We start from the raw sequence: 22,852 nt of genomic DNA, 5'->3' as shown, positions 1-22,852 counted from the left end.
AGGCACTATTCAGAAAAAAAAAACGTGCTTGAAATCGTTTACGTGCACAAAAGCCTCAGGGAATGCTCCGAGCTGGAACAGTTACAAATTCTGCCACCGTTTCAGTCTCGCCCTCTGGAATTTCATGGGGTTTTGTTTTGTTTTGAAGAAAAGAAAATACAGTTCAGAGACATGCATACACTGCCAGTAATGTTGGCTTGCCTACCCATGACACAGAAATAGCAGTTCACAGTACAAATTAAATATCTGAAGCACCTCGACGTGCCAGAGTCTGTTGTAGCTGGCCATACCTACAGCAAGGACAGAGTCAGGAACTGCACAGTCAGCCCGCCACGCTGCAGCAGGGCTGAACTGGGTCTGACCCATGTTGCAGGTACAGTATCTCCCAGAGCGGCCCGATTCCCACAGGACCGGAGCCCAGTCCTCTGTGTGAGCTAGCGCCGGCTGGAGACCGTGTCAGGTGCGGGGTTTTATAACAAATGACTTTGCCGGAGGCTAAGTGCTCCTCCTCAAGAACTTCCATGAGTGAGGAAGATGAAGAGCAGCCAAACTCTTTGGCACATAATGAGGAAGGCAGATCAATCAGTGTCAAAGTGCTGAAAATCACAATGCTGCTCTGGGAGAATTCACTGGCTGTTCACCTTCAGGGAGAAAAGTCCCTCCCATTTCTGCCAAGCAGGGCTTAATCGTCTCTTGTTAACCCAACAGCAGGTTCACTCCAATCGCTTGACATGGTGCATTAGCAGCCTGCTCAGACATCATATAACAAGCCCTCAACAGGCTTTCTCTCAATGAATAGGGCTTAATGAAAACAAACACTAGAGCAAATTCTTTGCCCTTTTGAAGGGTCGTATGGATGCAGAGCAGCCGTTGCTCCCGGCTTGGGATGGTTTAAATCTCTCGCCTCTGACAGACACAGCTCGTTTGAGGCTTCAGAATGGGGCTGCAACAGAGTGGCATGGCAATTATACTGAAGGGGCTTTGGCACTGTACCGCTGCCACTGTGACACAGTGCAGAAGATTGTGAATCACAGAGGGGACAAGCTGAAAGAATCCCTTATTGCCAAAGCAGCAGAGCGAGGTCCAAAAGAACAAAACAAGAACTAGAGAGGGTCAGAGAAAGTTACACTCTCATACACACATATTCCCATGTTTAGACTTTATGTTATATTTTTACACCTTCAAAAATCAATCAGCTTCTCCAAAGAAGCATTTCATTCAATTTTCTTTGCCTGTTTTTAAAAATTCCTTTCAGATGGCTGTTGCCAAGGTCCCCTAGTCTGTTTGGAAGTTTGCTCTCTACAAGTAGTTCTGTTGTGTTATTAAAGGAGAAACAATCTGTAAAGCGGTCTCCTCCGATTCTCCCAGATGATGTTTTCCTGATAAGAGACTGTACAGGATAATCAATGAATATACAGTACCTGCAATTTTGGACTCTACATCGACACCTTTAAGGCCTCTCTCAATATGCAAGCTGCTGCATTAGGCAGACATTTTATTTCCCTACCTTTATCCAAGGATATTTGTTCTTTTGCAAAAACACAGTGGAGCAAAAACACTGCCAGCTACTGTTCAGACATACCAGGCGTCTGAGGAGGAAAGGCTATGTTTTCAAACTCTTGACAGAGCAGACGTTTCAAAGATTGAAGTCTTTCTCTTGTGCTTGGGAGCTACAAATAATTCTTGCATTGATGTGTTTACTTTGTAGTCCAATTAAGTTGTGCTGTTCTTGATTAAAAAAAGCTGAAAGCTGTTGTTTATGTTAGAATAATGGTAGAGAATATTAAAATAGTTTAGGCTCATACTTACAAATCATTCTCTGCAGTAGAAATATTGAGATGCCTATCCTTAAAGGTTTATTAACAACAAAAAAGTTCCAGTAAGAATTTTATAAGGCCCAAGTAACCAAGTAGTTCATATGTTCAGTAGCGAAAGCAGATGCTCTGTTGTTCGTCTAATATCAGAAACTGAGAAAGATTTTAAAGGCACAACAAGTCTTTTTTTGGAAGGAGTAGGTGATAAAGTGTCCAGAGCTGGTTTCTTGTCCCCCAAGACCTGTACAGCTAAGAGCTCTGCTGTGTTTGTCTACCTGTCAGGTGCTGGTCTGTGCACACTGTTGGCCTGCACTGTTTCTGTTTCTGTTTGAATTTCCTCCTTGCCAGCTTTTCCATATGAATAAACCTCGGGCCTGGGCCCATGAGGGCCAGCCCTGGAGCACACACACACACGCAGAAGAGCGAGCTCAGGGTGGGTTTAAACAGTCCCAGTCTGCTTCACCTGAGACACGCTTCACTCAGTAAAGACCTCACAAGCTGATCAGTCTTTGTGCCTGAAGACGCTTGATTTTGTTCAGAAGTATCAAAGGATGGGTAAAGGTGCTCTCCTGGGCGCAGGCTGGGCTCTGTGATCCAGGTTCAGTGACACAGCGCCCCCTGTGGCCTCCCAGGGCTGTTACAGGCTCAGGTTGCTGGAGGGGAGGTCAGGGACATTGCTCTCCTCCAGTGAACCCTCTGGGCTCCGGCTGTGCCTTTGGTTTATATTTTATCATTTATATTTTTCACTCCAGGCAGAATCAACTGCATTTTGGCACAGGGATAATTCATAGAGCCTTATTACCCACTGGACCCTGTAAGCGAGAATAAGCTCAAGCGTTTGCCTGTTGTACAGCAAACTGAGCCTTTCTGGCTTTGCCTTTCATATGACACCTTCTCTCCAGCGGAAAGTTTGTGGTGACATTCAGTTAGCAGGTGAGGAATGCCCTCTGGTTCCAGGGGCTCACAAGAAATCAGATGTGCAAGTGAACTCACAACCAGTCCAGCCAGTAACAGGAATGTAACATAGCTGAGTGTGCATGTGTATCATACTATCCTTTTTTAAAATCTAAATTCATCTTTTTAGCTTTTGAAAAGTTCACAGACACTTTCATTTTCTGAAACAAATAACTTGCAAGCTTTGATGTCATGCCTACATTATTAGCTCTGATGAGTGGAAACCATTTTAAATTATAGGAGTCTCCTAGCTTTCGTTAATTATTTTTTTTTGTTTCTGGTTATGTTGTGTGCAGAAAATTCCATGCCTATCAGAAAATATAACTCAGATCAAGAAATCTGCTTTTTGTTTGCTTGTTTTGCAGACGTCTAATGAATAACTCACACATTAAACGTGCTTTTCCTGGCAGCAAGAATACCTGAGTGAGACGGAGAACAGAAATTAGCTCCAAATTGCTCTTTGACCTCAGTCTCTGCTGGCAGGGCTTCTGGAGTATGAGTGATGAAGTGCATTCTGATTGGTCAATTGAAAGTGAAGGCAAACTAGGTGGAGTAGGGCAGCATTAACTATTTTGTGTACCTCAAAACACAAATGAAATGGAAGAAGGAGTCACTATTTTCCAGTTAAAAATTGAACAGGAAAATAAACTTGTTTTGCAGCATGCAATCTTATCTCATGTTGTCCGTCACCCACTGGAAGACAGACAGACAGCTACTGTACCTGGGTTGGTTCTGAATTGTATCTAATCTGTGAAAATTGTGCTGAAAAAGCAATCCCAGGCCTCACACACACTGCACTGCTTATGCTCTTGTGAAGGCTGGCTGGAAATGACAGAGTTAAGATACAGTTCTCAATAGTTCTTTTCTTTTTAAAAGAAATTTATCAGATATTTTACAAGGGGTGCAATAAAGGGGACTGCTTTTTCCACTGACTCCTTCCAAACAGAGCACAAGACTAAAAATACAAATTTTTGTATAAATTGGACACCGGTTGAAACTCCCATCACATAAAGGTAGTCTTTGTGCAGCAGTGGAAATGTTGTACAAATGACTCTTTTATTAGCACCACAAAACAGCCCTTTAATTATATTTATTTAGATCAGTGCAGGAGTTACCCTAACACTGGAGTTCATTAGCCCTTTAACAGTAAAGGATTCTCATGCAATCAGTCCTCCAGGTAGAGTCTGTCATTTCACAGACGACTTAAAACTGCACATTGAGCAAGGAGTTCACAACATAAAGAAATGAAACACTGAGCTATTTTGGAACATTACTAAATCCAAAAACTATTTCTGTCAATCCATCTGTACCATGGCGATATTTGAAGTACTGGTATCACCACAAATTAAAAGAACTTTCATCAGAATGACGTCTTTCTTGTTCCTCTGGTGCGGGACATGGGAATGTGTGGAGGATTCAAATTGCAGATTAATATGATATTTTTTTATTTATACCGTATTGATTACGTGAATTGTTCAGTGCAATTACTGCTTTAAATGAAAAATGTCGCTTCCTGGGATAGGCCCTGTGTGCCCTGCAGCCCTGGAGAGGACAAGGTGGTTAAAAACGGGATAAATGCATGGATGGAGAATTCGTCCTCTCTGAGCTTTAATTAATCCTGTCTTTCAGTGTTCTGATTTATGTCTAACTATAATCCTCCACAAGTGAGGTGTAGATGCTATAGCCACCTCAGTCGAATTTATTGTTTGCTGAAGCAGAAATCAATTACTTTCTTGTATAAAATGTTTATGTATGTGACATGGTTGTATCACATGGAGCACATGTCTGGGGCTCTGCTGTTATTGTCTCTTCAGCTCGTTTTGCTGCTCCGTGTATATTAAAGGTTACTGAGGAAAAGCAGTCACTTTCACAAGGAAGCTCTCAGTCTATGTCCACCGCTGACCTTGTTGTGCTCACTTTCACCACTAACACAGAAACAGCTGGGGCCAAAGTCCATACATTTCAGAATTACCGAGTCTGGGAGAGTCAGAGGGAATGAAGTAGAAAGGATTACATAGCATGCCGATGTTTGCAGGAGTATCATATTCAAAAACCATATACAAACAGTTAAAGACAGATTTTGCTGCTTTTTTTTACTCTATTTACATAAACATAACCACTGGAGTCTTTTAGCAAGGGCACACTGGCATGACTTCAGGAGGGAATGAATGCACTGAAGTGGGCTGTGTGGCTGTCGGGGAGAATGGCACTGCTATTCTTCTCCCTTTGGTGGCACTGCACAGTCACTGCTCCACTGCCAGGGACAGGGGCAGCTGGATCTGTAATCCAGGAAGAAAGTGACAGGTCTTCCGTTTGTGTATGAAAAGGAAAAGAAGTGCCAGTCTCAGAGCCCGCACGATGCATTAGCGCGGGGCTGGAGGTTTGCGGGGCAACGCGTTCACTGCAGGCTGTGAGGGCTGGGAAAAAGAGGTGGAAGCCAACCAATTACCCCCGAAACACAAAACCCACAAACAAAAGGGCCAAGAGTGGACGAGGAGCAAAGGAAAATGGCCTGACCTTCAACCTGGAAGGTCTATGAGAAGCGAGATTATGGTTGTTCAGTGTGTGTGAGTGCTCACCCCAGGACCTCTTTTGTGAAAAGACCCTGAGCGCTGCCAAGCTGGGCCCTGCTAGACCTTTTCCTCTTTGTGCTCCAACACAAGAGTCGTTTCAGGACACTTTGGTCTCCAGAGGTGAATGCGAGGGCATCGGGCCGCGGTGCCAGTCAGTTCTTAATCTGGGCAGTGTTGTGAAGAAAGCCGAGTCTCGCTCGGGGCCTCCGGGGAGTGAGCAGCGAGCGGGCGCGCTGCATGCAGATTCGAAGCACCCGTCTCCTCCCGCGGCGGGGGGGCGGTGAGACCGGGCCGTGAGGATGGGACCCCTGGGGAGCTCTTTTTGTCCCCGGGGCTGGGCTTGTCAAGGCCTTGGGCAGGCTGCCACCCCCCATACTGCCTCCAGCCTCAATCAATGGTGCCCGCTGCCTGAACCGAGAAGCAGGGCTAGCCGTGCCCCGGGGCCAGGTGCCAGCAGTGGCACAAAGCGCAGCAGGATCAGCAGCAGGTACAGCACCGTGTACGAGACCCTGCAACAGCTGGCATGGCGTCTTCACCCTCCGAGTGCACCACTGGCCCAATAACCAAGTATACTGGAAGAGCGTTTGTTCCTGAGCTGCTCTGCCTGGATTCCTCTCAGTGCTTTACTGCCAGTCCAGTCTCTCTTCATGGCTCGCTATACCATGCAATACAGAGGGAAAGATGGACAGGTAGTCTTCTAATGTCGCCTTCATGTAGTCCTTGTGCTTTATGACAGTTTTTGCAACAGGGCACAGTAAGCATTACTGTAGGTTTTATGACATGTCACCATGTGTTTGTTTTCATTTGCTTTGTTTTCTCTGTGCTTTTGCCCTCCTCTTCCTCTCTGTGGAAGAGTACCAGTCCCCCTGCTTGGCTGTAGTGTGCTAGCAGTGTGAGGTGCCATGGTAAGAATAAAGAGCTTTTTGTGAGAATATGAGCACTGAAGTCAGCCTCCTAGAAAATCACACTCAGTGCCTGTGAAGGAGCCTTTGTTGGTGACTGCAAAGAGCAAAGGTCAGACAGAACCCTAATGGACCATGACTGCTAAAGGTTTAAATGTAGATATGAGGCAGGTCTTATCTCTGTGTTTGCTGGTCCCTGCAAAGCTGATTAAGAACCCTGTGAGTGTGTAGTTTCATCAGCATGGGATCTGTAAAATAACTAACAGCCAGTTCATACGTTTTATGTTATTTCTCCAGACATCAGCTTTTTTGTGAAGTGCAGTATCTACTGTACCAGGCTTTGACGTACTCAGATACCCTGCTGAACTCTGGAGGAGAACAGAACTGGAAGTTTTTTTCCGGTCAGTGTAAAGTACAGAGACCCAACAGCAACAGTAATGCACTGAACATCCCAGAATAAAGGGTTAATCAACAGACACATAATGTCACATCACCAAACCAGTGCTTTTTGAGCGAATTAGGTATTTATTAATTACTCACCCACAATTAAAAGGAAATCCGAAACTGGGTGAGCATTACTGAAAACTGCAAAACTGAAAAGATGAAGAAAAAACGTTCAGATTCATTTAACCACAGCAACACTGAGTGAATTACACTGCCTGGCACTGGCTGGTATGAGGCCACGAGGTGCCAATTTCAGATTGCAGTGGTTTAAATGGAAATGTGAAACTAGTAGCAAGCCCCCAGGAACGAGCTCAGTAGTAACGACTCTGGGACCCTCTGCTTGCCAAGCAACAGCGACCCCTGTCGCTCACTGGCCTCTCTCAGCCGGACACGTCTCCCCGACTCTAAAGCCTTCAACTTTTCTCATTCCAGGTTTTCAGTGAGGGGGAAAAAGAAGCCACCAGATTAACAACACATGTCTGGAAGGGGCTTGCGTCTCTGATTCTCCTGAGCCAGCACAGGAGTGCAGAGGCAGGTCAGGGTGGATGGCAACCCACTCTGAATGGGTTACACTTAAACAGAGAGAAAAGAGCTGCCAGCTCAAAATCAGAAGGAGGAAAAGGAGAAAACAGGCCACAATAGGCACTTAGAAGGAAGCCACAGAAGCAGCTCTGTGCCAGTGGAAAGAGAAGACTCCTGTGCAGCACAATGCGAATGGAAATCTGAGGAGCGTTTTTTTGTGCTGCTGGCTTTCCGCAGCCAGCAATTGCGCAGGGCAAGACGAGTGACTCAGATTCCAAAGAAATAGTTCAATCAGTCAAACAAAAAAATGGCTCTTGCCACAAGCGCTCCAGAGACGCATTCCGTCGCCTGCCTGGGCGCTTAAGGCAAACACAGTCCAACACAGAACGCATGTGCCACTGGTGCAGCCAGAGAGCCAGAGCGCCTCGTCGTGTCGTGTGGACAAGAACGGAGCGCTTTTTTATGAAACCAAGTTTTCGCACAATATTCCAACAAGAAACCTCTCTGCGCTGCGGCAGGGAAGGATTTTGGTCGAGAGGGATTTGTGAGCGCCTGTTCGGTCCTGTCCAACTGGGAAGAGGAAAGGAATCTCGGACAGCCTTGACGGTAGCAGACGGGCGATCTGCAGTCGGCCTCGTCCTGCTCGGAGCTCCTCAGGACTCCAGCCACACGGTCTCCCGGCAGGAGGGCTTCCCGGGTCCCCAGTCCACCGTCCTCCATCCACTTCCTGACCCCCTTCCGCCAGAGCCAGAGCCTATCCCGGCAAAACAAGGGGTGCAAGGCGGGGTACACCCTGGACGGGATGCCTGTCCACCCCCGGTTCACAGGCACGAGAAACCCACACGAACATGGGGAAAGCATACAAGCTCCACACAGACAGCACTGTGGGAATCAAACCCGAGGCACCAATGCTGACCACTGCGCCGCCCTGCCCCTGACCCCTGACCCCTCACCCCTGATAAATGTGTTGTTTCGTCTCACATCTCCCTCTTCAGAATTTTATTTTCCACACATGGAGGAGGCGCTCCTGGTCCGCTTCAGCCACCTGATGAATGTGGAGAGCGAGGGGCCGTCCAGAGGCTCGCTGGAGTCAGCTGTCCACAGCTCCCTCTCCTGCCCACACAGGTCCTGGCCCTTTCCACACACGAGCAGGGATCCGGCCTGGACTCGTGAAGAGCACTAGGCACACCTACGTCTTTAGATGCACTGCGCGCGGTCTTTCGGGGTATACGGAGAGGCAGCGCACCACCGAGCCTCGTTCTCAAATGTGAGCCGACGATATTCAAGGCTGAGCGAATTCTGTCTCCTGCGCAGTCTTTGCTGTCCTCGAAGACACGACTCCACAACGATGTCTTCACAGCTTGTACGACCCATAGTGAACACCAGAAGGGCAGAGCCACGGGGGTGCATGGAGAGAGACGGATAAAACTTCCTCTCAAGGCACGAAAAGGGTGGGGAGGGGGGAGAGAGAATCAGATTTCTGAATGTCTTCCAGGAGAAGAAAAAACGAGAAACTTCCTCCTGAACCGCGGCCGAGAAAGGGGTACTATAGGACATTCCGGCAAGCGCGGCAGCGCGGTGTGAGGGGCGGCGGCGGGCCGTGACGGAGGGTCGCGCCCGTGCAGCGTCCTCGCCAGCCTGACAGCCGGGACCCCCGAGGAGCGCGCGGAGCTCCGCGTCCCGGCACGCGCGGGAGGGCACGCTCCGGCGCGTGGTCACAGCGCTCCGTCCAGGAGCCGGAAGCGGCGCCGCTGTGGCGTCAGGACCGACACGACAGGGCGCCCGAGCAGAACCGAGCAGTCGTCCAAACCAGTCCCAGTCTCCGGGGGCTCCTTCTACAATGCCGGATTGTTAGTGAATTAGACTACCTGGGACAGCTAAAATACCTAATTCTTCATTTGCTACGGCAATAGCGTTTTTTATTGCATTGTTTCTTCTTTTACTATTACGCAAAAGCGTGATAGGCGTGATGTGAGCTTCTTTTATACGAGCTTCGGTGTTACTTCTCACATGGTGATTCTGACACGGTGAGCAAGAGTGGGCGTGACGAGTTTTGAAGAGAAGTGTTCAATGTGGAATGATTTTGGAAGACGGGAAATATAATTGATCTCAAACAGAACAAAACAAAAGGCTTCCTGTTGTGCTCCGTTCACTCGCTACACCTGTCGGTTCAGTAACATACCCCTTCAATGGTCAAGACGGTAATCGGAATTCCTCCCCACAAAAATGTAAGACCGTGGGACAGACACAAACCGTTTCCTAACACGCCTGAGAGAGGGTGCCGAGACAGAGCGACAGTAATTAACCTGGATAGGTTTTCCTCTCTTGACTCGTGTACCAGCCCTCTCCCGCTGGAAAGGCAGCGCTAGAGCTGTCGCGCGCGACTTGTCAAACTCGCCAACCCACGGGAATGCACACGCGCTCCGGCAGAGGTAAATATCCACTTGAAACAGTGCCACGAAACCCTGGAATATTAGGAAAAGTTTCCCTTCCCTGGCTGTAGGAAATCGACCTAATAACGATTGCTCAACGCTGGCGAGTGATCTGAACACGCGGCTTCGGGTTTGCCAAGTAACGTCCTGTCGCCGATGGGAATATCTAATAAACACATCTGAGGAAAACGCGTCAGCGCTGCCTTACCCGGGAATTAATCAAGACCTCTGCGCATAGGACGCTCAGGCAGATGACTGCACTTTGCCCTGTACTACTGCTGAATGTAAAGAATAGATGCAGATCGCATAGAGGGAAAGTGCCCGAGGCTCGGAAACGCACACAGCCCCAGACAAGGGAAAGTTCCTGACGTCTCCTCAGAGCGCGGCGCGCAGTGCCCGAGACAGACGCGTTTCTGAGCCCCTAGTCCAAACCACGCACTGCGCCCTGTGCCTTCTCACTGCCATATCAACATAAACCACGGCTTTCAAGCATTTTAACGACTGTTTTCATTTTCCATATGTTAAGAGGCATTAAAATGAAAGAGAGAAAAAAATATTTTGCTGTAAATGTGCGAAAGGCTGGCTACACACGAAGACCAACGCTGATTAATATCTTAGCGTGAAAACAGTTCTAAAACTGCCATCACTAATTTTGCTCAATTAGGGCACCGTTTTCAGGAAATTAGATTGATTAACACGCATGAGTAAAAATAAAAAGTTATCCTTCAAAACCCTTTTTTTTTTCCTTACAAAACGGTTTAAACGGACACCACAGAAATAACGTGTGTTAAAACAAATGTGTGATTTGTATAAGAAACTGATACCTGGCTTCGCGACACAGACGCGGCGTGCTCAGGAATACCACGGGACAGCCGTGAGCAGGCGTGTGCCAGACCCGGTACCGGCCCGCCTCAGGAGCAGCAGCAGCAGGCAGACCGCGGCCGGGCGCGCTTACCTGGAACAGCCAGTGGCAGGTCTCTCCGACGATGGGGAATCCCATGGAGCCCTTCGGCATGGGCAGCTTGCAGCTCTTGTCCCGCGTGGCGGTCCAGCGCAGCTGCCACAGCTGCTGGGAGACTGCCAGCAGCAAAGCCACTGACACCAAGCACGCCGCCAGAGTCGCCAGAGCAGACACCAGGTCAAAACTGTCAAAAAGCATCGTGAAGGCGGTGGAGTCCTGCACTGTCTCTTGAGTAATAAAACAAAAAATCGCAAAAAAAAAAAAATTCTTAAAAACTTGAAATGAGCAAATGGAACCTAGCAATCATATACTTCTTCAGATCACCTGGTAGCCAGCATTGTTAGCTTTGTTTTTATTTTGTGTTTTTTCTTTCTCTATAATTTTTCTCCTGTGTTAATGACTAAAGCTGCTCTTCACTGCGTCTAGTTTAAATCCTAATTAGCGGAGCACCTGATAAAACTGACAGAGATTGTGGAATAAGGAGTTATTGGAGAAAACATTTCAGCTTTAGTTCAAGACAGGTAGTTTTCTGTTTTCTGCAGTCAAATTGATCAAATTGATGATGTGTTTTTCGTCACACGCATTTTAGAAATTCAGTTTAGCCATATTCCTGCAAAGTTTATCCTCCTATATAATCGGGGCGGGGGCAGTTTGCAAAAAACGTAACTCAAAATAAGAAATAATTAAATTTAAGATGAACTAAAAGGAAAAAAGTTCCATTTCCTCCCAAAAAAAACTTTCTACTTTGTCCCCCGAATTTTTCAAATTGATTAAGTAGGATCTCGATCACCTATACAAAACAAACTGATCTGAGTCAAGTACAGTAGCAATAAATGTCAGGCTGAGATATATAATCCTTTGTAGCTCGCTCTCAGATGCTGTAGGCTACTATGTTTAAAATCTTCAGATGGTGGTGGAAAGTTAAGTCTCTCTCTCTCTACCTCCTTTCACTCTCTCTCCTCTCTCTCTCTCTCTTTTCACACACAGTCTCTCAATGTGAGATCGAGTCGCAGAGCGAGCCTCCACTGTGTGTTTATATAGGGGAGGCAGTGCGGCGGCGCGGAGCCAGGGCGCCCCCCCCGCTCCGAGGCGGGGTGGAGAGTGAGCGGCCCGAGCGCAGGAGCGTGCGGGAGCTGGACAGCGGCCCGGGGAGAGCGCGGGGGGGTGGGGTGGGGGGGGCAGACGATCGGGGTTAATGGTTAAGAGTTTCTTTTCCCCGTCTTGAAATTTGGATTTCGCTCATCGGACGTTTCTGGGAACTTTCGGTCTCACCTGGAAATGGGAAACGCGTCCGCGCTCAGATGACGAGCGCAAATGTCGCTGCTCGAAAGCGCCGAATCCTGTACCCGAGCTCACTAGGAGGTACAGCACGCCTTTACCCTGCCTCAGAGCAGCTCGGAGTCTGCATGAAGACAGAAGGGAACGTGACTAAGAGTCCCAAATGTTAGCGGATTACTTGGTGTTTACGGATTTATGCCGTAAGAGTACCGTTCCTTAACGTGCAAAATGATTTTTTCAGGCAGTAAAATGTATATATTGTAATAAAATTAAAACTAGCTTCGTATAGAACTTTCCCAGCGCAAAGGTGTCACTTTATTCGCAGTTGTGTATTTTGATTATTAGGAATACCATCGCTATCTGCGTGTGGCAGTAGTACCCGGGGTTAGTGACATTTTCACTTCCATTATTTTTATATTAATTAAATAGCCAAAGTGGGTATGACGGGTCATTACGTTCTAAGCAGGATATATCACTAATACAGATCTTCACCCTGAACACATAGGGTACAATCTAATTACTGTAAGCATTACAGCCGCACATAAGTACAGTTTATCAGAGGGGTATTCGCAGCTTTTAAATGCACGTATACGGCATATATATATATGACGTTAGCGCAAACTGAAAAACTCTATGGCGATAATTAGGCGCAATTGAGCATATAAGAGGCTTGTAACCAGCTAAAGGTTTTCAAACCATTTATCAGAATAACAGTTATATACTCCATACTCGCGTCCAGAATAACGGTAAATTAGCGCTCGTCTTAACACCCTCCTCGCCGCTGCGTCGGCGGGTCCCTGGCGCACCTGACAGCAGGTACAGCCCAGCGCGTCTCTCGGTCCGGTACCGCGGAACCGGTCGGGTTACAGCGGAGCGCTGCCTCTGCGGGAGTACAGCATGTAGAAGCGGACCTTTAAGGACAGCTGGAACCGAGGTCTCTTCTCAGCGGTCCCCAGATGAGACATCTTTATTTTACATACCCTTCAAAATAAAATAATGCAGACGGTGACTTATTCCAAACTTTTAACTGCCTTTGTAATCTTTATTTCAGGCTGCGTCTCGAGCAGCACTTAAGTAGCAAAATCTTTAAATCAAGACAGCAGAGGTGCAGACTTTTCCGCGGGTTCTTGTCACTACAGAAAGCCTCAATATCAAGTCAATCAGCCCCTCGGGACTTTTGAACGGCGGGGGACCCTGAAGTCATGCTGACCGAAACGAGTCTTAAACCCCTGTTAGTGTGAGAAAGTGAACAGCGCTTCTCTGCTAGAGGACCGTGAGACGAGAGGGTAAAATCCTTACATGTTTGTTACAATAAGGGCTTTTTGGTTGCAGCTCCAGTGTCCTGTCTTTTCCTTCTATTAGGATTTTGTTTCGGATTCGCTAAGGTCAAAGTAAATGTGACCCGTGTTTGCACTGCCTGCTCTAGGTGATTCAACTCATTTCGTCGCTTTTTACTACTCTGTTCTTCTAAGAAATCGTTTCAGTCTCCAGCAGCTGCTGGTTAACAGGGCTTCTCGTTGCCCTACACTGCTGCCTAGCGGCTCCGAAAAGTTTGCAGCCTCAGAAAGCCGCGCGATCTCTCCTCTCCCCAGCTCTGCGCTCTGGGACGGAACCGCCGAGCTGCGCAGCTGGACCGCCGGCCCGATCTCCTCAGTTCTGTCTGAAGACGGCGGTTCATTCGTTTTAACAGAAATATACTATAGCCGTTATATCACGATGGTGTTGTTTTTATTCATTCGCTGTGCGGTCTCTATTATTTCAATACAATAATGGAATTATAATAAATATATTATAAAAAAATATTATAATAAATATAGCTATATATGTTAAAAAATAATGTGGCCATAGAGAAAAGAACAGGGAAAACGTCTCTGTTCTGTAGTTTTCGAAGGGTTCCGCTGGTCATTAAAGTTAAGTTTACTTTTGAACACGTATTAGTCTTTGCCAGTGAAAAGCTTAGGTAAATTAAATCTAGAAGCAGCAGTAACACACTTTTATATAATTCTTGTATTTATTTATGATAATTTTATATCTAATTAAGCTTTGAAAATATCTCTAAGCTCCCCGAATGCGATTACTATCACAGCGCAATTTAACGCCTCTCTTAATTAACGGAAGGGTAATGACTGGCGCAGCCGCGGCCCAGAGAGAACTATTGGGCTGTTCGCGCGCACGCCTGAGAACTGCGATCGATCTGAAACTCAGTCAAGAGCTACCTTCAAACCCCGAGAGCAGGGCTCTCATTAACCCCTCCCTCTGACAAGAATGATGAAATGTCTTATTTTTTCCCTTTTCCGTGGGCTGCCCAGTCCGTTAGAACAAACCGTGGGAATAGAGTTACTTAACGTTGCGGCTGAAGCCCAGAAAGCCGACCCCACAACCTACTGTACCTTAAGGCCAGTCAAGAGCAGAGCAATTAAAACGCATGAAGCGCGTCAGCATAATATCAAGGCAGAGATCGTGATAAAAAAATTAGGGGACTGCTTATGCCAAAATATCATTTACTTCGCTATTCGCACATGACTTTATTCCAAAAGCAATGTCTGACGTTCATTCGTCCTTCGCGGTTTTTGTGTCGCTGGACTGTCTGAGGACTCGCCCGGCGCAAGAGCCCGTGTATTGGTATGATTTCATGTCTGCGACCTCTCCAGCCTTGGGTCTCAGAAGCGCTGGCACACGGCCGTTCCACGGCCCGTTTATCACAGGCTTGTTTGCTGAAAGACCATTTTGTGCCGATTCTCTGCGTTAAAAGAATTTGGTTTCGAATTTCCATTTTCTGTCAGAAGGGGAAACAAAATTAAAAAATGTCTTTTCTGAACGTTATAAAAACCCTGTAGGTTTTTTTTATTCATATTGACTCGGTATTTTTCATGTTGTGGATATTAACACGCATTGTTATTAAGTAAGGCTTAAAGTGTGAAGCGTGATTTAAGTGCCTATTGCTGGATTGACTCCAACGCTTTCTTGCACAGCCCCCAGAGACTGATCTAATTTCCCTAAACAGTAAGGAAATATGCATGTCTCTTATTATGGGCCCTGGCTGTGAGCAGAGGACAAACCATTCTCCTGACTCAATACAGAGACAAACAGCAAAAAGAAACACACCCTAACGAAGTACAGGCTAAGTGACCACAGCCTGGACACAGACACTGGACACAGACGGACCTGGCTGCCCAGAGAGGACAGGCTGTGTTCCCACCGCCAGCGGGGAGAAACAGAGACAGATGTGCACTTCCTACTGCACTGTGACAGATATTCTGGGATTAGAGAAACATTCTTCCCCACATTTACACAGCTAATCCAAGAGTTCCCATACCTGCCAGAATCACAACGGGTCCCAATCCTACTGGTTCAACTCAGTTGAACTGGCAGCCCAGTATGTGATCTCCTGTCCCAGCCTGAGAAACAGTGAGTCTGTCTCCAAATAATGCTCCATATGTTTACAGTATACTGTATGTAAATATGTTATTACGTATTTGTTGTAAATGTCTGTAAATTGTCTGTAGATTTTATTTTATTTTTTTGTTTTGTTTCCTGTTAATTGTATTCTTATTTGCTTTGGCAACACTGATTGTACCCATCGGTCATGCCAATAAAGCATCTTGAACTGAATTGAAAATTGTCTGGTGCACCTGCAGGGGAAGAGGACAGCGAGACAGACGACTACAGGGCACCGATGGGCGACCTGGACTGCGGGCCGGGCCGCTGCCGTGGCGTTCAAGCCCGCTCAAGCCCGCTCCAGGCCCGGCCCACCAGGCGCCGCGGACCGCCGGGAGCTCCGTGCGGCCGAGTCTCTTTTCAAGACGAAGCTGTTTTGACCTCGCCTCTGGCGTTCACGAAATTAATAGCTGACTTGGGGAATTTCTCGGGAGACACGTTGTACCACGGGTTGCAAACCTCTACCATAGATCGCGCAGTAATTTCGATTCAAAGACTCATTTCGCGCTGGATTAACACTTCAGTAAACCACTTAAATTCGACGGGGGAGCTGCGACACTTTTCAGGCTGTAAAATATGTGTTTGTCTTCACTTTTCAGCGCGGAACTAACCTCTTTGTTCCCCAACAATTATGTTTACTTGTCTAATGTTAATGGAACTCGCATCAAATCACCAGAAAAAAATAGTTAAATACTACAGGTAAACAAGGTCGCTAAGACTGATACTCGGAGAATTATTTTGAAGAAAGAATACCACCATCAGACTATTAAGTAACTACCGAACTATTTACCGTACTATCTGTAATATTTCTTTGTACAAAAGATCGCCCCCAAAACACTTATTTCTCAAATATTTCTAAATTCACCGCATGCGATTAGTATTTTCTGGCAATTTCACTCTTCTCTTACCGAAGAACAATGAGACAATGAACATTGATCTCCGTTTCCCGAGCCGGGGTGCACAAGCGCGCACTCGAGTTTGGTAACAAACGCCAACAGCTCACAGCTCACAATTTACCGTATCCAGTTTTTGGTCAACTTTGTCTCCTACAATTTAAATAACATTTTCTTAAAAATTAAAATATTATAGTTTACATTTACTGTAACTGCAGTAACAATTTAATGCAGCGCAACACCCAGAACAAATACTGTAGATGTCACTGCCGTTTTCATTGTTAATTAGAATGTCTGGATGACGTTTTGAATCTGCTGTGCTAAATAAGGCTTCTGGATTATATTTATAGACGCAATTAATATCTGCCTGTTGCTAGGTTTGTGACATTGCGTGACCCATATCCCTCGATCTTTTTTCGGCAATAACCGTGCTCACTGAGCGAGGCTGTTCCCACCTGTTGAACTACACCATTGAGCGCTCAGGTCTAGAACATTTGATTGAACGATTCTCCGTTGCCTGTGCTTGGTTTATGTTTAGCAACTCGTTGTTATTAGAATCTCCATCAGATATTTCTGGACCTAATTCTTCCAATTTAATATGCTAAAATACAGTTTATATTTTTCGATTCACAGACCTGTGAAAGTATTTCTCGTCAACACAAAACACTTGTGGCGAGCGGATGACAAGAATCAGTACGGTTCGACGACGCTGGGTTTGGGTTTAAGAACAGCTGCAGGACTCTCCATTGCACATTGGTCCGTTTAATCGACACACGAAGTGCCGAATGAAATTTGGAGGCGTTTGTCTGAGACAACCTGGTTTAGAGTCTGCGGCTTGTCACAGGCGCTCGGTCCCCTCGGATGTTGGGACTCAAAGCATTTACCGTCTTTAAACAGCCGTCTTCCGATCCGCATCAAGTTACACGAAGCTAGACAAGTGGATCGCGGAGGGAAAGTGTACATAAACCATTCCCTGACATTTAATCCGGGGCTGACAGGGCGAGTCAACCATCAACAAGGCCACAAAGCTCCTTACAGCGCTGCCTGGGGCTTTTTATGTACCAGACCTGGCGAATAGCGACTTTAATTCATATGGGCATCAATGCGCCGGGGCCTCGTCTCGCGGTGATTTGTATACAGAGCTTTTCAATGAAAAGTAGAACGCAGGCGGAAATGAAAGCCTGAATATTTTAGTAACTCATTTAGTCCGAGTTACTGCGCTAATATTTAGTCAAGTCTCCCGAAATTTGAATTCACGCACTTGTACTCGCAGGACTCCAAACTGTGAGCACACGAGCAGCTTGTCCGGTCCTCTGAACCCACAAACTCGGACATCCGGGTGAAGTTCTGGCTGAGGTCTGCTGTCACCACGTTTGTGTTTTACTGCGCCTGGGTTGTACTTGACTCACCGCAACAAACGCAAAGATGCCTAACAGCGTTTACAAACCGCGCCTCACTCGGGACCTGCTCCATAACGCCGAGAGAGACGCGAGGAGAGACTCGTGTACCGACGCTCTTTCAGCTGCTAAGAGGTCGAGCCGTGCTGACTTCTGTGACCTTCGGACTGGAGGACTTTAGTTCTAAGACAAGACAGACATAAAATACAACCCGCCTTGCTAACTCGCACGCTTGTTTTAATTTCATTGTAATTATGCGTTTGCGCGCAGGGTGCAGCGGAGCAGCAGAGGAAAGGCGGACTGCTGGTCAAGATCAGGGCGCGTCAATAATCTAGACCCGAGTGCGAGCACACCAGTAAACCGCCATATACAGCCTTTTCTGTACTGGCTGTAGATTCATTCGTCTAACGCACTGGTTCCCAGCCCCGGTCTAGCGTGACTCCCGTGTCCTCTGCTTTTTGTTCGAGGGGAGCTCTTTAATCACAGTCTAATAGACTTCAGGGCTCCGAGACCCGTTTTTAAATGTGCTTTCGGCTATAGGACCGCTGAATGCGATTCGTAATCGGCATCAAGCCTGTACCAGTTTCTGAGTTTCAGAAGTGATTATATTCAGGTGCGCTCGCAGGTGTGATGGCCGGAAAGTGGGGACCAGCTCATAGCGGTCTGGACAAGATTCAGAGCACATTCTCGGTGAGCGGCTGAGAAGATACAGCGGGAAGTTCTATGTCCTGAATGTGCTTTTGAGATAGAGGGTTTTTTTTTAAACGAAGGCCTGTGTGCAGAAATGTTAAGAGTGTAAACAAGCAATCAACTGAGGCATCAGTCAGCAGAAGTGATTACAAATCAGACCTAATTGATTGTTTACGAATAAAGCCGTTTCATGCACAAGCGCGTATCCATTGCACAAAAAAACGGTGTCAAGTCGAGTAGCATCTGGATGAAACCCGGTGGCCTATATTCATAATGCGTTTTCCGCAATTTGGTGTCGGTGTATTATTTCGTTAAGTTAAGATCATGGAAGTCATTAGTTTAATCAGGTACTGACTGAAACAGGTACAGCACCTAGAAAGGAAGTATGCGCGCTGTGGCCTCTCGGGTGTTGGCTCTAATGCTGACGTTATTCTGTTTTTAAACGTGCCCACAGCTGTGGATGTACAGCATGTTGGACCCCTTATGCCAGGTGCGCTTTCAGGTCTGTGCTGGTCTTGTTTCAGTTTACTCCCACGGGAAATACACTTTCTCCGAAAGGAGGCGAGAGGAAAGAAACTGCGTGGAAGGGAAGATCTCCCCCCCGCTCGCTGTCCAGCGCAGTCAGTCCCGTGGCCGGAGCTGTCCGTGGAAACACGCGTAGGGATCGTTTAGCCTCCGACAGTCAGCCACACCCCCCGCCAAGTGAGCTGCACTTTTAGCGCTTCTGCATCCAGCTTCCGAACACGCTCTGTCCCTAGCGCTTCCTCTCGTTATCCACCGCCATCAGCAGCAGTTCTGTTAACTGGGACTGGGAGGATCGCCATTGATCACGGCTGTCAGTCAGGCTTCCGAAACCCCACAGGCGTCCGCGCGCGACCTCGACATCACGTGGACTCTGGAGAGCTCGCGCACACTGTACTGGATATACAGTACCAACTAAAGCGCTTAAGAGTTAAACACAGGCCCTGGACATCAGAGAATTAACACAGCTTATTCACAATTCCATTACAGCTTAATGTTGATTTTCGAGTTAGGGTTTTCTTAAAAATGACCTTTTCTATTTTTTTTTAATGAGACGTATCTATGTGAACTTGTGGTTAAGAACTTTTTAAACGTGGTTTTAAAGTGTGGGTATGTTTACGATTCTGTTCTGTTCTGAGATTTACCCCTCTTATCAGCTTCTTCCTGTGTGAGAGCGGAGTGCCGTTTTGCGGCATACACCTGCTGGCATTGAGTTAACCCAGCAGATCCATCAAGTGCTGAGAAAGCATCAAGCGCTTCCCCACAGAGTTTGCAAAGCTATGACTTTGCTGAGTACACGGAGTTATTTCGTGTGTAAGTAAACCGGTATCTCAAAACGCTTTAAACGAGTTAGTGTGGGAACGAAATGCCGGGCGCTCTCGCTGGCGAAAATAAACGTGCACTTACCTCACCCCGGGCGCTCACTCCGTCAGCTATTGTGATCAAACGTCACTAGGTTTGTGTCAGAGCCCGAGACAATCCACCGCGTTTTATACATACAAGAGTTCCCTAGAAAACACCCACACGTGTGACGTTTCCTTCTTTTAAATAAACTACATATCCTCAACCAATTTCTACCTGCACCCCTGGGGGACAGCATGAGGCTGAGACCCTCGCGGTCACACTAAGCGCCGCGCAGGTTGAGACACAAAGGCGGTGGAGCGTTTCCCTTGTTCCAGGCTGTAGCTGACCCAGAACCGCTTCTGCTCGGGAGCTCGAATGTCGTTTTGTAGATGCGCTTTGAAAAGACACGGAAACAAGAGTTCTTTAAAAAAAAAAAAGAAGTTTATCGAATTACACCGTATGACAAAGAGCTTAAGTAAGTTTGCCTAAACATAGACAATCAAAGAACTTTAAACTGGGGCTGAGAACACTTTGGCTTTTTCAGACAGGTTATAAAGTAAAACATTTATTGGCACTTTGTAACCTAGCTATAATAATAATAATAATAATAATAATAATGCTATTATTATTAATAACAATACTATTATTATTATTATTATTATTAAACCTATTATAATATGAACAATCAGAACTATTTTTTTCATTTATCCGTCGTTATCGGTGAGGTAGCTTGAAGCGGATATCCAGTCCTTCAACAACCACGATCGGAAAGTGAAAACGCAATAGCAGCTGAATCCTGCCCAGCAACCGCGTCCAGGTTGAAGAGAAAGAAAGAGAAAGTCCTACATTAAAACTGCTCTGTGAAACACACTGTACGACCTAAACATGTCTGTGCAGTTAGGAACCAACCGCAAAAACCCTTCTCCGGGCAGCAGATGGGGGGTTTTGCGCCTTCGCTGGAGTTTACTGTATGTTTTCTTCTTCTGCGCCTTTTCCAGCGAGTCTTCCTCCTGTCCATCTGGACTTCGGGGAGCGTGTCCACTGGCGCCAGATAGGGCTTAATGGTGGAATCTGTTGGTGTACGGAGCGCAGCGCTCTGTGATGCAGAGGAGATAAAGACCGTAAAATAATATGAAACACGCTGAAGAACAATGCGCGAGAAGGGAAATTAAGACGACGTTGTGGGTGAAATGGGACAGCATTCAAATGGGGAATATCACATCTCACTGGGTAGCTCGACGGCCGGGATGCAAGTGAATTCAATGCTCAAGCGAAGAACGGAATTCGCCACAGGCGCGCTGAGACACCGGCATCCAGAGACAGAGACAGCGCGCAGCGCGCCTGGGCTCCGCAGGGGCGAAGCCCATCTTGTGGCAACTTCAGTCACACAATGTCTTTTAGGCGTGTTGCGCTGTTTGATCGTTTTTTTTTTTAACTCTGAACATGGTTCTGTTCGAGCAAGCTTCACTGCTACTGCCGTATTATTCTTCTTCAACAACAATAATAATTTATATGAAATTAACGCGGTGCTCCTTTAGAGGTTTACTACTAATGGTGGCACCCGCTGCCGCTGGCCGAGACACCGCAGGGAGGGCAATGCGCCTTCTGGCCAATAGGAAAAGATCCCCTCCTGCCTCAGCACGGATAGGAAACACTGGTGGAGGCTTCATCAAAGCCTCGCCACTCACTTGCTTACTTCCTTTATCGCCCCACATGGGAAATTCGCTTCGCAGGCAGAAAGAGACATAACTCAATACACAATACATTTAACACCACATAAAGCCATTAACAGACACAAACATATACTGTATGTGAGATGAAAAAATAAAGTACACACCAATTGTCCAAATTAAGCCGGTTAGAAGCTGTGGGAATAAAGATAACTTAGTTATACAGTATTTTACTATAATTTAGATTTTAGTCTAAATTGACACCATGATGGGCATCTATAATTCATTTTTAACTTAAAAGTATTTGTGGGAATTATAATCCTTACATAACAATAAGCCTGTAAAACTTTTCAAGTGTACTGTAAATTACTCAGACTTTCACAAGATACGCTATTTTTTATTTTAATATAAAGTCAACCCAGTGGGCTTCTTCAGAATGAAGACTGAAACAAACCAAAGGGAACAAGCATAAACTGTTGTACATGGAGGTGTGTTCAAAAACAAGAACAGGAAGCACTTGTCTACCCAAAGAGTTGTGGGAGTGTGGAACAAGCTGCCCTGCTAAGCTGTTGAAGCTGTTTTCTTGCAAAGAACATCTGGAAGAGACTCTGGGAACAATTAGCTACTGAAACACTATCAGTATTTTAGTAGCCAAGAATCCTACTAACTACCTAATGGGCTAAGCAGGCCACAAGGCCCCTCTCATCTGCACCCTGTCACATGTTCTTGTTTAAACAATGTGAAATCGCACAGAAGCAGTGGTCAGCACTGCCGCCTCTGCATGGAGATTGTATGATCTCCCCCTAGTTTGTAAGAGGTTGGATTAACAAAGACAAAGCAATATATTGTAGTCTGAATGGTGTTTGTTTTCTACTGTCCACACGAGCGTATTCTGTGTATTTGTAAACATGTTGTTTCAGAAATGCTCATTTATTAAATTCTCAGAAATTCATCTTTATTTTTTGTCTTAGTTGTTCAATTCAACCTGGGCTAAAGCAAGCTGTTTCAGAATGTCTGGGGACAACAGACATACAGTATAAGAGTCCTCAGCAATTCAGCAGGAAGAAGGATTTGACCAAGTGAGAAACCGCTGCACAGAACGAGAGAAGATGTTATTCATTTGACTGTCAGGGACCCTGACACTCCTTAAGACACAGTCTGTTCCCAAAATATGAATCCAGTGAATATTGAATACAAAATCTGCATAAAATACTACTTATCTGCATAATAATATTTTGCAGGTTATAAAACATTTTCTCCTGTATTTTAGAAGAATTTGCACACTATTACAAAGGAAATCAGCCAGAATTATTCATAGTTTGTCAGAAAGTGCCTGGCTGGCTCCAGCACTTTTATATGGCCTTACTTTTACTAACACTTACCAGAAGCACTAACAAATATCAAAGCCCATTCTGAGCGGTTTGCATTGTTTCAATTACTGAGTGTCATCTTCACTGAGCAGATGTGCAGGGACACCCTTACCAAACAGAATATTCAATTAAACTGTAGTTAACGGGCA

At 46.2% G+C, this 22,852-nt stretch overlaps 1 protein-coding gene across 2 annotated transcripts in view; it reads right to left on the bottom strand.

Annotated features, from left to right (window-relative positions):
• The window catches only part of cyp26b1 (cytochrome P450, family 26, subfamily b, polypeptide 1), a 40,534-nt gene extending 20,641 nt beyond the window's left edge, over positions 1-19,893 (bottom strand). The window contains exons 1-3 of one of the 2 annotated variants that reach the window (XM_088639179.1): positions 19,727-19,842; positions 11,875-12,004; positions 10,597-10,829 (exon numbers count right to left, since the gene is read on the bottom strand). In XM_088639179.1, the coding sequence (XP_088495305.1) occupies positions 10,597-10,800 (204 nt within the window). In that variant the 5' untranslated portion in view covers positions 10,801-10,829; positions 11,875-12,004; positions 19,727-19,842. Of the gene's footprint in view, positions 1-10,596; positions 10,830-11,874; positions 12,005-19,726 lie in introns of both variants that reach the window. The other variant, XM_088639188.1, reaches the window with a different exon arrangement.
• Between the last annotated feature and the right edge of the window lie 2,959 nt (positions 19,894-22,852).

The sequence above is a fragment of the Lepisosteus platostomus genome, chromosome 1 (genome assembly GCF_059453375.1).
Source record: "Lepisosteus platostomus isolate fLepPlt1 chromosome 1, fLepPlt1.hap1, whole genome shotgun sequence".
In the NCBI taxonomy this organism is placed as follows: Eukaryota; Metazoa; Chordata; class Actinopteri; order Semionotiformes; family Lepisosteidae; genus Lepisosteus; species Lepisosteus platostomus.
Note: the sequence above shows the minus strand (reverse complement) of the source record. Positions and strands in the feature narration are given on the sequence as shown.